The sequence below is a fragment of the Chiloscyllium plagiosum genome, chromosome 13 (assembly GCF_004010195.1).
Source record: "Chiloscyllium plagiosum isolate BGI_BamShark_2017 chromosome 13, ASM401019v2, whole genome shotgun sequence".
NCBI lineage: Eukaryota > Metazoa > Chordata > Chondrichthyes > Orectolobiformes > Hemiscylliidae > Chiloscyllium > Chiloscyllium plagiosum.
The window spans coordinates 39853827-39870858 of record NC_057722.1 but is presented as its reverse complement, the minus strand read 5'-3'; the positions used below and the strand labels follow the sequence as shown (position 1 = coordinate 39870858).

At 38.8% G+C, this 17032-nt stretch overlaps 1 protein-coding gene across 4 annotated transcripts in view; it reads left to right on the top strand.

Annotated features, from left to right (window-relative positions):
* The window catches only part of pex5la (peroxisomal biogenesis factor 5-like a), a 165927-nt gene that overhangs the window by 127413 nt on the left and 21482 nt on the right, over positions 1–17032 (top strand). For all 4 annotated transcript variants that reach the window (XM_043702242.1, XM_043702244.1, XM_043702241.1 and 1 more), the window contains 6 exons: positions 4852–4968; positions 5452–5595; positions 9958–10028; positions 10907–11104; positions 11290–11455; positions 14882–15039. In XM_043702242.1, coding sequence (XP_043558177.1) covers positions 4852–4968; positions 5452–5595; positions 9958–10028; positions 10907–11104; positions 11290–11455; positions 14882–15039 — 854 coding nt within the window. The remainder of the gene's footprint in view (positions 1–4851; positions 4969–5451; positions 5596–9957; positions 10029–10906; positions 11105–11289; positions 11456–14881; positions 15040–17032) is intronic.

Sequence of the window (17032 nt, the reverse complement as noted above, 5' to 3'; positions counted from 1 at the left end):
CCAGCTAAACCTGTGTAATCTTTCCTCAAAAGACAACCAGCCCATTTCAGATATGAAAGTAGTAAACCTTCTCTGCCTCCAATGCATTTGCACCCTTCCTTAAAAAAGGAGACACTGAGTCAATAGATCTCTCTGCATGTGACAACTCTGCAGTCTTTCGCCATTGACACAATATCTTTTTATTCCTCCTAGATGGACGATTTTATTTTTCTCCCATTTACTCCACTTTCCAAATCTTTGTTCACTCACGGAACCTATTAATATCTCTTGTTAACCTCCTTAAGGAAATGTAGAATTTAGGTGCAGGAGTAGGCCATATGGCCATTTGAGCTTGCTTCACCATTCACTATGATCATGACTGATCATCCAACTGAGCACCCACTTTCTTCCACTTTGATGCCTTTAATTTCTAAGAACTATATCTTTATCTTCCTTAAAAATTGCACAACACCAGGTTATAATGCAACAAATTTATTGGAGGCACACTTGAAAGTCTTAATGTCCTCTTCACAACTTGCCATCCTACCTATTCTTGTGTCATTAAAAAATTTAACAACCAAACCTTAAGCACCTTCAAAAATTCATATTTAAGAAAGAAACTTATATATAGAACTGTAAAAGGGTTCAGGCCCCAGCATTGATCCCTGTGGCATACCATATGTCACAACTTGTCAACCATAAAATGACCTGTTTACACCTATACTGTTTCCTATTAGCTCGCCAATCTCCTATCAAAACTAATATGCTGTCCACTGCACTATGAGAGCTTTATTTTTTGCAACAACTTTTGCTATAGCACTTTTAAAATGTCATCTTGAAATCTTAACATAGTATATCTACTGGATCCCTTTATCCAAGGCACGTTACTTACTCAAAGAACTCTAACAGATTGGTTATGTAAAAGGGAAATTATTTTTAAATAATGTTCTTTGACTCTAACTAAGTATCCTGCTATAATTTAGTCATAGAGATGTACAGCATGGAAACAGACCCTTCAGACCAACCCGTCCATGCCAAACAGATGTCCCAACCCAATCTAGACCCACCTGCCAGCACCTGGCCCACATCCCTCCAAATCCTTCCTATTCATATATCCATCCAAGTGCCTTTTAAATGTTGGAATTGTACTAGCCCCCACCACTTCCTCTGGCAGCTCATTCCATACACCCACCACCCTTGGTCTCTTTTGTATCTTTCCCCTCTCACCCTAAACCTATGCCCTCTAGTTCTGGACTCCCCCACCCCAGGGAAAAGACTTTGTCTCTTTACCCTATCCATGCCCCTCATGATTTTTTTAAACCTCTAGAAGATCACCCCTCAGCTTCCGACACTCTAGGGAAAACAGCCCCAGCCTGTTCAACGTCTTCTTATAGCTCAAATCCGCCAACCCTGGCAACATCCTTGTAAATCCTTTCTGAATCCTTTCAAGTTTCACAACATCTTTCTGATAGGAAGGAGACCAGAATTGCACGCAATATTCCAACAGTGGCCTAACCAATGTCTTGTACAGCCGCAACATGGCCTCCCAACTCCTGTACTCAATATTCTGACCAATAAAGGAAAGCATACCAAACACCTTCTTCACTATCTGAAAATGTGTCGCTGGAAAAGCGCAGCAGGTCAGGCAGCATCCAAGGAGCAGGAGAATCGATGTTTCGGGCATAAGCCCTTCTTCAGGGCTTCCTGAAGAAGGGCTTATGCCCGAAACGTCGATTCTCCTGCTCCTTGGATGCTGCCTGACCTGCTGCGCTTTTCCAGCAACACATTTTCAGCTCTGATCTCCAGCATCTGCAGTCCTCACTTTCCCCACCTTCTTCACTATCCCATCTACCTGCGACTCCACTTTCAAGGAGCTATGAACCTGCACTCGAAGGTCTCTTTGTTCAGCAACACTCCCTGGGTCCTTACCATTAAGTGTATAAGACCTGCTAATATTTGCTTTCCTAAAATGCAGCACCCTGCATTTATCTGAAATTTATTTAAAAATAGCTTCTAATACCTTCCTTGTTGAGCTAAAAATGCACTTAGTAACATCACAATCAACATGATTTAACAGAAGGTAAATCGTGTTTACAAGTTTATTTGAGTTTATTTTTGCTGATGTAACGAGACACATATAAGGAAACTCGTAGATATCCTTTGTATGGATTTCAAAAATTAATTTGGAAAGATGCCTTACAAGAGGTACAATGCTAGATAATGGCTCCTCAAATTTGGGATAATATCTGAGCATACTGAATAACTGGATAGTGGATATGCTGTAAAAAAAGATAAAGAGGTCATTTTCAAGTAGATAGGCTGAAACCAATGGACTGCCATACAGCAGTGCCACAGTTACTGACAATCTACATTAATGACATGAAAAAGAAGAAGTTATGTATCTAAATTTGTTGATGATTCAAAGCAAGATGGGAATGTAAGTTGTGAGGACATACACAACACGTCAATGGGCAACAAGATGGCAGACAGAATGTGAGGTGGATAAATGAGAATGTATTCACTTTGGTAGTAAGAATAGAAGTGCAGAATCTTTTTGAAAAGATGTGAATCTTTTAAATGTTGACAGTCAGAGAAATTTGTGTTTACTCATACGAGAAGCACAGGACGTTAATATTCAAATACAACAATTAGGAAAAGAAAGATCATATTGACTATTATCACAAAGGAATTGCAGTACAGGAATAAAGAAATGTAGCTACATTCTGTGGGGCTTTGCTAAGACCATATCTAAAGTATCATGCATATAATGAGTATGAAGACAATACAGTGAAGGTTCACTTGATTGCTTTCTGGAATGAAAGTTTTGAGGAAATGGTCCTAAAGTTGTAACGTCATAAAAACATGGAAACAGATCCTTCAGTCCAACCAGTCCATGCCGAACATAGTCTCAAACTAAACTATTACTTCCTCATTCCATATGCAAACCTCTCCCTGTGTAAAACAATATCCCCATCATGTCTTTTTTAAATCTCTCTCCTTTCACCTTAAAAATGTGCCCCGTAGTCTTGAAATCCCGTAACCGAGGAAAAAGACAACTACCATTTACTTTATCTATACTCCTCATTATTTTATAAACCTCTCTAAAGTCACCTCTCAACCTCCTATGCTCCAGTGAAAATAGACCCAGTTTATCCAGCCTTTCCTCTAAGTCAAACTTTCCATACCCAGCAACATTCTGGTAAATCTCTTCTAAACTCTTTCCAGCTTAATAATATCCTTCCTATTGCTGGGTGACCTGAACTGGACACAGAATTCTAGAAGAGACCTCACCAATATCTTGTACAACCTCAACATAACATCCTAACTTCTTTATTCAAAGGACTGAGCAATGAAGGCAAGTGTGCCAAACACCATTTTAACCACCCTGTCTATATTTGATGCAAAATTCAGAGAATCATGCAACTGAACCCCTAAGTCCCTTTGTTCCCAAGGCCCTACTATTAATTGTCTAAGCCCCACACTTGTTTGTGGTACCATAATGCAATATCTCGCATTTATCCAGATTGAACTCCACCTGCCATTTTTCAGTCCATTGACCCATTTGATCAAGATCCCTTTGCAATCTCGGAAAACCTTGTGAGTAAATTGGGCAACATCTCTGGGGTTTAGAAGAATGAGGGGTGATCTATAGAATCATGCCAGGGTTATAAATGGACTAGATCTAGTAGACACTAAGAAAGTGATTCTTCTCACTGACAAATCTAGAAGATAAAGCCACAGCTTCAGGATAAAAAATCGATCATGTAGCACTGAGTTGAGGAGAAATGTTGTCGCTCAGAGAGGGTGTGAATCTTTGGAATTCTCTGCCCCAGATTGTTGTGACTGCTCCATTGTTGAATATAAGCATGGCTGAAGCAGATCGAATTTTAGTCTCTCAGGGAATCGAGGGCTATGGGGAGCAGGTGGAAAAATGAACTGGAAGCAGATCACTCATGATTGCACTGAATGGCACAGCAGGCTCAACATAGAAAATAGGTGCGAGAGTAGGCTATTTGACCCTTCAAACTTACGCTACCAAGAGGCTGTATGGCTCACTCCTACTCCATATCTGACATTCTTCATATTAGGTGATTTTTTTTATTCAGTAATAAAAACTCAAATATCCATTATACAATATAAACTAAGAAATAGATGACATCAGTTGATCCTAATGACTTCATCAATTGATGGTAGATTGCATTTTTTAGATGTGTACAGATGCTGAGGGTTATGAAAAAGAGAACTTGCCTTGGCAAAACAATTGCTAGTCTGGATTAGAGTGGTGCTGGAAAAGCACAGCATGTCAGGCAGCATCCAAGGAGCAGGAAAATCGACGTTTCGAGTAAAAGCCCTTCATCCTGATGCCCAAAAAACGCCTTCATCCTGATTACCCAAAACGTCGATTTTCCTGCTCCTTGGATGCTGGCTGACCTGCTGTGCTTTTCCAGAACCACTCTAATCCAGACTCTGGTTTCCAGCATCTGCAGTCCTCATTTTTACCTAAAACAATTACTAACCACATATCACGTATTCAGCATGAGTATGCATTGTGGAATACATATAATTGACAAAAGAAACCAGCAAACTTTAAGTTGCATTTTCTCTCAAAGGAAATCTGAGGGACCAGTCCTACAAGAAGCTTCCAAAGAACTATATTTTGTGAGCTAAAGTAGGCTTATAATCATAATTTCTTCTTAAGCATTCACACTTCATCTCCTCTGACAGCTACCTCATTGTGCTCTGACTTATAGAAAATGCTAACTTGCACATCTAATGTTTAACAAATTGCTACCAAGTATTCTCTTTGTTTCCTTTAATCAAAATTAGTTTGTGGTTAAAGCATTTTTCATTTTATATGTTATTATTTACCAGTCCGACACAGAATTCTGGGATAAAATGCAAGATGAATGGGAAGAAATGGCACGTAGGAATTGGATAGCAGGAAGTGAACAGCCAGCAACAAATTCAAATATCTCCCCACATGAGAAGGTGACCTTGAAAATATGATCTTCACAATTTGTTGTTTTTCTAATTACATTTTTACAAGTGTCAAATTTTTGGTTGATTCTTATTTATATTCAAATTCAACCTGAAAATGGTGACAACAAATTCATTGTTCCTGGCAGAAGTGAGGACAATACAGAACAAGAAGTGCAACCTTTAAATCTGTTATTACTTCATTATTTACGTAAGAGATTTTAATCTTTGTGGATTTGGTGTAACTGTGGTACTGACCATTTAAAACCGTACACTAATGAACAATAGACAGAGTCAAACAAATGTTGAGTGGCTAGTGCTTTAATTATTAATGAAGCAATTTAATTGTTGTAACCCAATAATCAAGAACAGCAACATAATAGTGAATAGATTAAGGAATCAGTAACAGAACAATTTAATTCTACAAATTAGATAATTAATTTTTGCAACTTTTTTTCAAGAGATGTTATTCATTCCAATTAACCTTTACTACAGGGCTATTATTTTCACACCGACAATCCCTTCAAAGACTGGCCCAATGCATTTGAGGAAGCTCTTAAAAAGCAGAAGGAAGGAGATCTGCCCAATGCTGTCTTACTATTAGAATCAGCGATTTTGCAAGATCCCTATGATGCAGAGGTGGGCTGATGATATTTAATCATGGATTATATGTTAATACACTGATAATAATTCCAAAGCATATGGCAGGAGCTTTTTACATGTAAATCTGAATGTTGAAATATTATTAGTGTGGTTATACCTATTGAGACAAAGCAGATTATACAGTTTATCACTAATGTTTGCAACCTACCATGTAAACTGATTTAAGTCTTTTGAAGCAACAATATACACTTGTATAACACCATTATCATAGTAAATTATCTGTAGATACTTGCTGTTATAAATCCAGATACAAAGAGCCAAATCTTTCTTTTTCTTGGTTGTCAGGTTTGGAGTGGGAATTCCAGAACTTATGGAATCACAGGCTTGGTTCCCAGTGGTGTCGCAATTTAAAATTAGTGAAAGGTCTGAGGCCAAATTGGTGGAGCTTATAGATTTATCAGTATTAACCTTGCTTGTTCTGTCCCTTTTAGTTCTCCATGCCAGATACATCACTGATGAATGGGACAGTCACATATAAACTGTTTATTCCATCTGCCTAGCAGTGAATTAGATTAGATTAGATTACTTACAGTATGGAAACAGGCCCTTCGGCCCAACAAGTCCACACCAACCCGCCGAAGCGCACCCACCCAGACCCATTCCCCTACATATACCCCTGCACCTAACACTACGGGCAATTTAGCATGGCCAATTCACCTAACCTGCACATCTTTGGACTGTGGGAGGAAACCGGAGCACCCGGAGGAAACCCACGCAGACACAGGGAGAATGTGCAAACTCCACACAGTCAGTCGCCTGAGGCGGGAATTGAACCCAGGTCTCTGGTGCTGTGAGGCAGCAGTGCTAACCACTGTGCCACCGTGCTGCCCAAAACTTACTGATCCAAATGTTACTCAGTTTCTTTGCTACTGCCCCAGCCAATTGCTGCAGTTAAACTTGGCCACAGAAAAAGCTCATCTCCAAGCACCCAAACACATTGCTTCACTTTTATATGAATTTATGCTGGCATAAATGTCTGTCCAAATAGACTGACAGAGATAGGTTCTTGCTTGGTAAGGGGATCAAGGGTTATGGGGAGAAGGCTGGAGAATGAGGTTGAGAAATATATTAACCATGATTGAAAGGCCTAGTTGGCCCATGACTCGATGGGCTGAATGACCTAGTTCTGCTCCGATATCCTATGGTCTTATGGTCATACAAAAAAATCCTGCATGTCACTTCTGTCGAGCAGAAGCATCCCATCCAAGAGACCTTTGCTCAAACCTAGCAAAACTCATCAAGCAGTGTTTTGAAACATCACTGTATTTTGTCCAGGTGGTAAAAAGAAATCAGAACGGAATATTGTACTGATAGAAAAGTAAATGTGGAACCCTTGGTGAGAAATTACTAATGGGGAGCAAGGAAATAGAAGGCAATTTAAACCAATATTTTGCTTTGGTCTTCACAGTGCAGGACACTATAAAAGTCTCAAGGATAACAGACTAGCAAGGTGTGAAGGGAGATTGTCAAAGTAGGCAACATAGTTACAGAATAAGGGGAGGCTAATTTAAAACTGAGATGGAAAGGATCTTTTTTCTCCCAGAGGAATTCTTGTCCCCAGAGAGTTGTGGAGGCAAGATCACCAAAAGTATTTAAAGAGGAAGTGGTATATCTTTGCAATTTTAGGGAGTTGTAGACTATGGTGACCTGGCACAAAAGAGGGGTTGAGGCCAGCAGCAGATCAGCCATGAACTTGTGGAACGATAGGTCAGGTTTGAGGATCCAAATGCCTGCTCCTGCTCTTATTTCCTATGTACCTGTGATATTGTATTTGATGGTTTACATCGGTGTATACTTTGTTCACCTTACTTTCATTGAAGATACTTCATCTGTCAATTTGCAAGTTTACATTGATACAGCGGGTGTAGAGATTATTTCTGTGTATTCCAGAAATGCTACGTATCACTCACTACATGCAAAAGCCTGAGTTCCTCTTCATCCAAACAATATGATGTTTCTTGTAATAAGTGTGACTAGCATTTTAGGCACAGCCCAACTTGAAACAGCTTAGTGCTACTGGGAATATGTGTTGGCAATTCACATGACAATGTTGAAACCATATCTCTTAACACTACTCCTTTCAAGAGTATAATTCCTCATTAAGAAATGATATAGTGAAGTTACTTGTACAGTCTGAAAATAAAGTTTCTGCTCCCTATCAAATATTGTGCAGTGAATTCAGTTTATTTATATGCATGCTATTCACTCAGTCCCTGCAGCTATGTTGAAACAAAGCATTTCTTTTTTGAGAGGAACTTATTTTATTACATGATATCCTCTTAACACTGTTATCAATTCGTCTTGGCCATGTTCCATCATGTTCTTCCTGCTTATTCTGCATGAAACCACCTAGCACTGTTAACTTTGAAAAATAACCTCAGGCACTTTACAGAAACAATTCATAGGAGCACAAAATAGAGGGATTTATTCAACCAATCAAATGGACCTTTATAAAAACTTTCTCATTTGCACATCTTTTCTGATGGTATTTCAATTATTTGCCTACTATATAAAATGGTTTATAAATTGACAATTTAAGCCTTGAAATATCCCAGCAAAAATGGGAATAAAAATGCACTGTTGACATGGTTGTAAGTGGTCACCAACATGAACGGACGGTTTGGTCATGTCTTAAAATCTGGCACATCTTCACATGACAACACTTATCACTAGGTGCAGTGATTAAGCAGATAATAAGATACCATTTAGTAAAATGTCAGTTTATGGGTTGTAAACTTGAGGTTCATAACTACTGTGAGTATTGCACATAATGGCTGATCAGTTTTGGCCAAATAAATTTATAAATAATAACTTTTGTGACAGAGAAAAGGGGTTGACTTTTATACTAGGTTGGTGTATATTCCATGATCTACTGTACTTCCCAGTGTGTTTAGAGGTTTAACATAACTTTTTCTTTGTACCTATATCTCTCTTTGAGCTGAAATTCACATATGTCTTTTTGGTACTCAGTGTAACTTGTCTTGCTACCTCCAAGATTTGAATAAATGCTCCCTAGGTCCCTCTGTCCTGCTTGTCATTTAAAATACCAACATGAAACAAATAAGATACTATTCAGCTTATATTGCATCTCTTCATTTATCCTACCAAAACAATACACTTCAGTGTGTTAAATTTAACAGATTCCAATCAGATGCCAATCCATTTTCCAGGCTGTATCCTGCTGAGGTCTGTTACTATCTTCCTTACCTATTTACTACAATTCATCTCCAAAGTTTAAAATTATGCCATGCATATAACTTCCAAACCCACAAACTCTCTCAACTACTAACCTGTTAGTGTGACATTAGGAATAAGAAAAGTATGAGAATGTATGATAGAGGATGTGACAACAGGGGCGGAATCTTCCTGGGTTCTATTGATGTGAGCTATGGTGGGATGTTTGGTAGAATTGCCTAAGTGCAGCAAGGCCCATCTCACATTGGGATCAACACACATCATCTTTTACACTTTGGACAAGGGGAGTGGTAAGAATCTCACTAGGCAATTGACAGTCATTATTTCTTGTTAAAATCTCGTTTACAGCCCACTCGTCTCACTAATAAACAGTCTTCCATTACCAAACTCGCCAAATATTCTTAATGTCAAGAAAATCAGACTGAGAACCTGGTGGATTAATCTTGCCACTTGATCTAAGTAATCTCTATGTTGAAAATTGGGCATCAACATCTCAGGGAATGCTGTATGGACACCAGTCATATGTATCCCATGTTCATGGACATCGGTTTCTAATACAGTATGTGCAAGACTCTTAAAAACCTTCATAGCATACCTCTGATCCATTTACAGGTCACTTCTGCACTTCAGTAGTGCACCTTGGGATATATCAGCAACAATCATTGTAATGTTGCTGCAACAACACTTTGCATTCCAGCTTCTGGACTGGATCAGGTTGTGTCTCCAGGTTGTTTACCTGGTGTCATAATTCTCACTCATTCTGAGCCCACCTGGATGTTCACAACATCCCTGACTTTTAAATTGCCTTGCCTTTTTGTAATCTTATCCAGAGCCTCTGTGCTCATAATATGCCTGTCTTGCCTTGCCTTTAAGTGCAGATATAAGATATGCAATAAATAATTTTGTATGTGTGTGTGTGTGTGTATATATATGTATGTGTGTGTGTGTATATATATGTATGTGTGTATATGTATATATATGTCTGTGTGTGTGTATATAATCCTGTAATTTGAAACAGAATGAAACTGGCAATGTCGAAAAACCTGTTATCTATAAAATATTGTACCTTTTTCTTTAAACATTGCAATTGTATTGCATTTTCCTGAACATAATTTATTATTGACATTGTTGGTATGTCCACAGGCTTGGCAGTACTTGGGTACCACACAAGCAGATAATGAAAATGAACAGGCTGCCATTGTTGCTCTCCAGAGGTAAACTCTGATAAAACAAAATGTCTACACTATTTTCTATACCAGCACAGGGGAATTATAATATGTGGTTTTCTCTGCATGACATAATTTGATCCATGGATGAATGAGTTAATTTTTGTTAGTTATACAAAATTCAGATAATCAAAATGGGTTTAGTAAGGAGGAGGAATCTGATATGAACATTTATAAATGCAGAAATGTTTATGACTGACTTCATAAACCTTAGGGAGAAAACATGGTCAAAGTTGCAATGAACAAGACATTCTTCCCCTCCTCTTTCAAATCGCTTTAACATATACTTGTCTTCACTTGGCATTTATTCTCAATGTAGTAAGAACAAGAACTTCATATACTAGGTCCCATATATTATTGGTAAAGGAAACAGAGTTGAAGGTGAGAATGTGTGAGTGGTATATGTTGAATACAGATACAAAGTCCATTTGCCTGCACAATATGTACATAAGGTGCTTTCTACTATAATTGGTGCATGTGGCTAATCAACAATTTCTGCTGGACATAAACCCTTTCAACTTTTCAGCTTTAGATTTTAAAGCATTACTTTAAAACAATCTGCAATAAAAACGCTGCATTGGATGTGAGACATCTAAATTAACCAATTCAAGTACAATGAAGAATCTCCTGAAAGATGGATTATATACTGAATGACTGTCATTTGAAGTAGTATTAATTAGAATTAATAATATAATTACCCAAGTTGTTTGGCTTAATATTTTCCACACTATTTAACTGTATTTTCAGTAGACTCTCGTCAGTCCTTCTGATCTTATAATTTCCAAACCATTTGAGTATGATGTAAATTGAAAACTGTTATACCACATGAGTCTATGGAAATAACTGCAGATCGATGTTCCTTCTAGATGTCTAGAACTGCAGTCTTGCAACTTGGTTGCTCTGATGGCATTGGCAGTAAGCTTGACCAACACAGGTCTGCAACAAGAGGCCAGTGAAGCCCTGAAAAACTGGATTAGACATAACCCCAAGTACAAATATCTAATACGGGGGAAAACTGGCTCTCCAGCCCTTGGGAGAAAAGAATGTAAAGAAACTGATGACAGGTAAATGCAGAATTGTTTTAGGCTATGATGAAGAACTTGTTTTACAAACTTAATTCCTATTCTACTCAAAGAAATTAAATTTGCAGACAACTTATTTTAATTGCATGATTCAATAAATTCACATAGTTATAATTCAAAAAATTGCTTTTAGCTATTTGATACTCAATTACTATAAACATTTTCAGTTCATCCCTTGCAGAAGTGAAAGACTTGTTTTTGAAAGCAGCCCAACAGAATTCTGATACAATAGATCCAGACCTGCAGACTGGACTAGGTGTACTCTTTAACCTCAGTGGAGAATACAATAAAGCTGTTGAGGCATTCAATGCTGCCCTCACAATTAGACCACAGGTAAAATCTCATTATTTTAAACAATTGCATATGTTTATGATAAAGCATTCTCTAATTTCTGGCTTAGCTACACCTTTTCACTTTACAATACTAAATTGGAAAGAGACCATGACAATAAAATTAGTTACATTTTGTTAGAAAGGGATGGTTATTATATTTATTATCCTTTCTCTTTTTGATATTTTATTTTGGCTTCATTCTACCACAATCCTATATACAATGACAATGAAAAATGAAATGTGCAGTGAAAAATTATGATCATTTTTATGCCTGTGAATTATTGGTTTATTGTCCAACATAACTATTTCACAAAACAACAGATTCAGTGATCATATAAGCAACACATAGTCCTATTTCAACCCACTGTAATGTATGTGGTTCTCATTTCATATGAGAATTAGCTATAAACTAAAAGGTTTATTTAATCATTCAACTGTATATGAATAGTAGTAAGCAGGACAAAACATTATTGAACCCGATTTTGTGATCAAAAATTAATGAACACTTGGCCATTACCATTCTGTAGGTTTTTGCATTGAAAGTTCTTGTCTGCTAACTAACCAGAAAGCACAGAGCATCTGAGAGCTATATAAACAGCTAGGAACTGTGTGTTCCCATAATCAGTCAGATTGAAAAATTGTTAATCAGTGGTTCAGAACTTGAGCCTGGAGTGCCACAACTGTAAATTTGATGTCAAATCAGGCACAGCTGCCTAAAGAGAGACTAAATGAGATGAGAAAGTTCAGTTTAAAAAGTTATATTTTGTCATTTTCAATAATAAAATCTGAACGGATGAAACTACTCTTGTAAAGAAAGTCTCTGTTAGACACTTCTTGGGCAACAATTAAAACTTGACACACTGAAGAGACACAGTGAAATGGACAAGCCCTGAGTGTTTCTGATACATTTGTTGAAGATAACAGACAAGCACTGCAACCTCACACAATATCGCTAAGTTTGCAGATGACACAAAGGTAGGCGGCTAAACTGTCTGGAGGATGGAGAGATGCTTTGGTAAGATGTGGACAGGTTGAGTGAGTGGGAAACTGCATGACAGATGAAGTATACCATGGATAAATGCAAGGTTATCCATGTTGGTAGCAAAAACGGGGACAAAGAGTGTGGTGCTGGAAAAGTACAACTGGTCAGGCAGCATCTGAGGAGCAGGAGAATAGACATTTCGGGCATAAGCCCTTCATCCTGATGAAACATGCCAAAAACAGGGAGACAAATTGTTACCTGAATGGCCATAGATTGGGAAAGCAGGGGCTGCAATGAGACCTGAATATCCTTGAATACCAGTTGCTGAAAGTAAACATGCAGGTGCAGCAGGTGGTGAAGAACATAAATGTGTGTTGTCCTTCATAGGGAGAGAGTTCAAGTACAGGAGTGGGGACGTCTTGCTGCAGTTGTACAGGACCTTGGTGAGACCACACCTGTCGTATTTTACACTGTTTGGTCTCCTTGTCTGAGAAAAAATGTTCTGGCTGTGGAGGGAGTGCAACAAAGACTGATTCATCAGACTGATTCCTGGGATGGCAAGACTGACAGGAGAAACTGCATAAGTTAGGACAATATTACTCGAATTAAACTTCTGAAGAATAAGGGGTTGAAGCCAAAATAATGAATGTGTTTGTGAAAGAGTTAGATATCGTTCTTAAGTTTAAAGGGATAAGGTGGAATGGAATTCTGAGTTGGATGATCATATTGAATGGTACAGCAGGCTACAGGGGCTGAATGGCCTGTCCTTGCTCCTGTTTCTTGATGCTTGAAGAGATATATTTATTCTGCAATTTGGCAACAAGTAGGACATCTCTGAGACAAACTTCTTGATTTCCACATTTTAAGAAACCTGGACAATAATTAAGTTTGAAGTGGCAAATATCATTTACACTACATAGGTGGCAGGCAATGGTCATCTCCAACAAGAGAGCATCTGACCACCAGCCCAAGAAATTCAATGACATTACCATTGGTTAATCTCCCACTATCAACACCCTGGGAGTTACCATTGAGCAGAAACTGAAATGGACCAACCATTTGCACATCATGGCTACAACAGCAGGTCAAGGGCAAGGAATTCTGCGAGTGACTCACCAAAGCTTGTGCACCATCCACAAGGCACAAAGCAGGAGTGTGGTAGAACACAGCCCTCTTGCCTGGATGAGTACAGCTCTAATAACCCTTAAGAAGTTGATGCCATCCAGGACAAAGCAGTCCACTTGATTGGCCTTCATCTACAAACACTCAATTCCTTCACCACTATATGTGTACCATCTAGAAGATACATTGTAGAAGTTCACCAAGGCTCTCTAGACATCACTTTCCAAACCCATAACCACTACCATCTCGGACAAGGGTAGCAGATATGTGGGGACACCACTGCCCATAAGTTCCCTATCAAGCCACACACCATCCTACATTAAATTTGATTCCCTACAGCGTGGAAACAGGTCCTTCGGCCCAACTCAGTCTCCACCGACCCTCTGAAGAGTAACCCACCTAGACCCATTTCCCTCTGACTAATGCACTTAACACTATGGGCAATTTAGCACGGCCAATTCACCTGACTTGCACGTCTTTGTGACTATGGGAGGAAACCCACGCAGACACGGGGAGAATGTGCAAACTCCACACAGACAGTCTGCCCGAGGCTGGAATTGAACTTGGGAGCCTGGTGCTGTGAGGCAGCAGTGCTAACCACTGAGCTACCGTGCCACCCATAACTATATAGGTTTTCATTCAGTTTCACCAGGTCAAAATCCTTGAGCTCCTTTCATCACATGTTGGTCTATCTACACCAAATAGATCGCAGCAATTTGAGAAAGCAACTCAATATCACCTTCTCAATGTCAACTATCAGAGTGAGCTGTAAAAACAGATAAAGTGCTGGAGAAACTCAACAGGTCTAGTAGCATCTGAGGCGACAGCAAGAGTTAATTTTTCAACTCCAGTGTGACTGAAAAAGTCACACCAAATTCAATGTTAACTGTTTTATCTCTCCACATATGCTGCCAGACCTGCTGAATTTCTTCAGCATCTGTTTGTTTTAGATTTCCAGCATCTGCAATATTTTGTTCTTATTATAGGGCTGGCCAATAATAAATGCTGGTCCAGCAGTGATGCTACATTCCATGAAAGAACAAAAAATAGATATTGTATTTTAGTATGGTTGGAATGCCACAAAAAAGCAATTTCTGAGAGTCAGAATTTCTGAACAAATATTATCACAATCATGTTTCTATATGCATAATCATTATGCAGATGTCATTAAATTTAAAGTTAGTGCATTAACAACTTAGTTTTCAAAGTAGCTGAGATAAAACACACAGAACTGTGATACAAAAGCTTTAAATATTCTGCTGTAAATTTTGTCAATTTGAATTTCTCTGACAATAGTTTTTAAAGTGCTTTCATACTTTCAAGGACTATTTGTTGTGGAATCGTCTTGGAGCCACGTTAGCAAATGGAGATCGGAGTGAAGAAGCTGTTGAGGCTTATCAAAGAGCCTTGGAAATTCAACCTGGCTTCATCCGATCAAGGTACAATCTGGGAATCAGTTGCATAAACCTAGGAGCTTACAGGTAAGTGCTAAATTTGATTTTCCTTGATATTTACATTTGTTATTCTGACTTTGGTTTTATTGAAGAGAGTAATTCAGAATTGGGGATTTGAGCAAATTTCTTCCATTTTGAACATATATTAGTTGAATCAAGTGCTTCAAAGTGCAGCATAGCGCTTTTGCTCTTTCAAATGCGGTTGGTTACTCTGTTCAGAAAAGTGCAGAAGAGGGTCCTGGACCAAACTATTTCAATCTTGATGCTCCAAAATAAGATGTTTGCTGATGCTTCCACAATGTTCAGAATTATTTGCAACTTGTGGTTCAAGAATTCACAATCTATTTTGCATTGTGTTTTTTACAACTTCAAGTCATCAGTGTTTTCCGGCCAATGTAGTATTATCTGAAGAGTAGTCATTCTAATGTAACAACTGATTTATACACTGCATGGACCTACATATCATAAAGAGCTAATGACCAGATAATCTGTTTTAGAGATGTTTGTTGAGAGATAAATATTGGCCAGAAGTTCGGGAAAAGTGCTGTTCAAATGTTCCATGAAATCCTCTGCATCATCAGTTTCATTTTTCATTTGAAAAATGGCAACAACCTCTCTATTACACTGAAATACCAGCCTGGATTCTATGCTTATGTCTCCAGCATAAGACAGAAGTACCAGAACTTAATTCTGTGGTGAAAGTTCTAGCACTGAGCCAATGATGATAACTAATTATGAAATGATTGAAAACACAAAGAGACAGGAAAACCCATGCAAACCTGGAGCCAAAACTTAACCTTCGTATTACCTGACTTAATCATCAGACACTCATTTGTTGAAATTATTTTGAAAATTGGATAAAGAGTCAAATAAACACAGGCTATGGGGAAAGTGGAGATTTTGGGACTGACTAAGTGGAGTGTGCTTTCAAAGATGTGATGGGGCAAATAGCCTTCTTCAGTACTCTAATCATTCCATAAATATTGTGTTGGAAAGCTCTGAGTGGGCAAACAGTAATTACAGCAACAGTAAATGTTGTATTAGACAAAGCAGCTTTAAGACAGAGACCAATGCGGATAGTTCAGACTTTGGGGGTTGGGCAAGTTTGGAAGGGTAGCATTGAAGAGAGGTCTGGAAATTAAGTTCCAGGATTGATCTGGCCATTTCTCTATTGATTTGAGCCCGTGACCCACCATCACTCAATGATGCCACACACTGAGTCCTCTGCATCCCCATTGATGGACAATAATACTTTATATCTAAAGGGGAGTCAGTTAGCCCAGCTGATTTGTAATGCAGAGTGATTCTAACAGCATGGGTTCAATTCCTGCATGAGCTGAAGTTACTATGAAGTCCACCCCTTATCAACTTCTCCCCTCATTTGAAGTCATAGAGTCATAGAGATGTACAGCATGCAAACAGACCCTTCAACCCGTCCATGCCAACCAGGTGTCCCAACCCAATCTAGTCCCACCTGCCAGCACCCGGCCCATATCCCTCCAAACGCTTCCTATTCATATACCCATCCAAATGCCTCTTAAATGTTGCAATTGTACCAGCCTCCACCACATCCTCTAGCAGCTCATTCCATACATGTACCACCCTCTGTGTGAAGAAGTTGCCCCTTAGGTCTCTTTTATATCTTTCCTCTCTCACCCTAAACCTATGCCCTCTAAGTTCTAGACTCCCCGACCCCTGGGAAAAGACTTTGTCTATTTATCCTATCCATGCCCCTCATAATTTTGTAAACCTCTATAAGGTCACGCCTCAACCTTCAACGCTTCAGGGAAAACAGCCCCAGCCTGTTCAGCCTCTTCCTGTAGCTCAGATCCTCCAACCCTGACAACATCCTTGTAAATCTTTTCTGAACCCTTTCAAGTTTCACAACATTTTTCCGATAGGAAAGAGACCAGAATTGCAAGCAATATTCCAACAGTGGCCTAACCAATGTCCTGTACAGCTGCAACATATCCTCCCAACTCCTGTACTCAATACTCTGACCAATAAAGGAAAGCATACC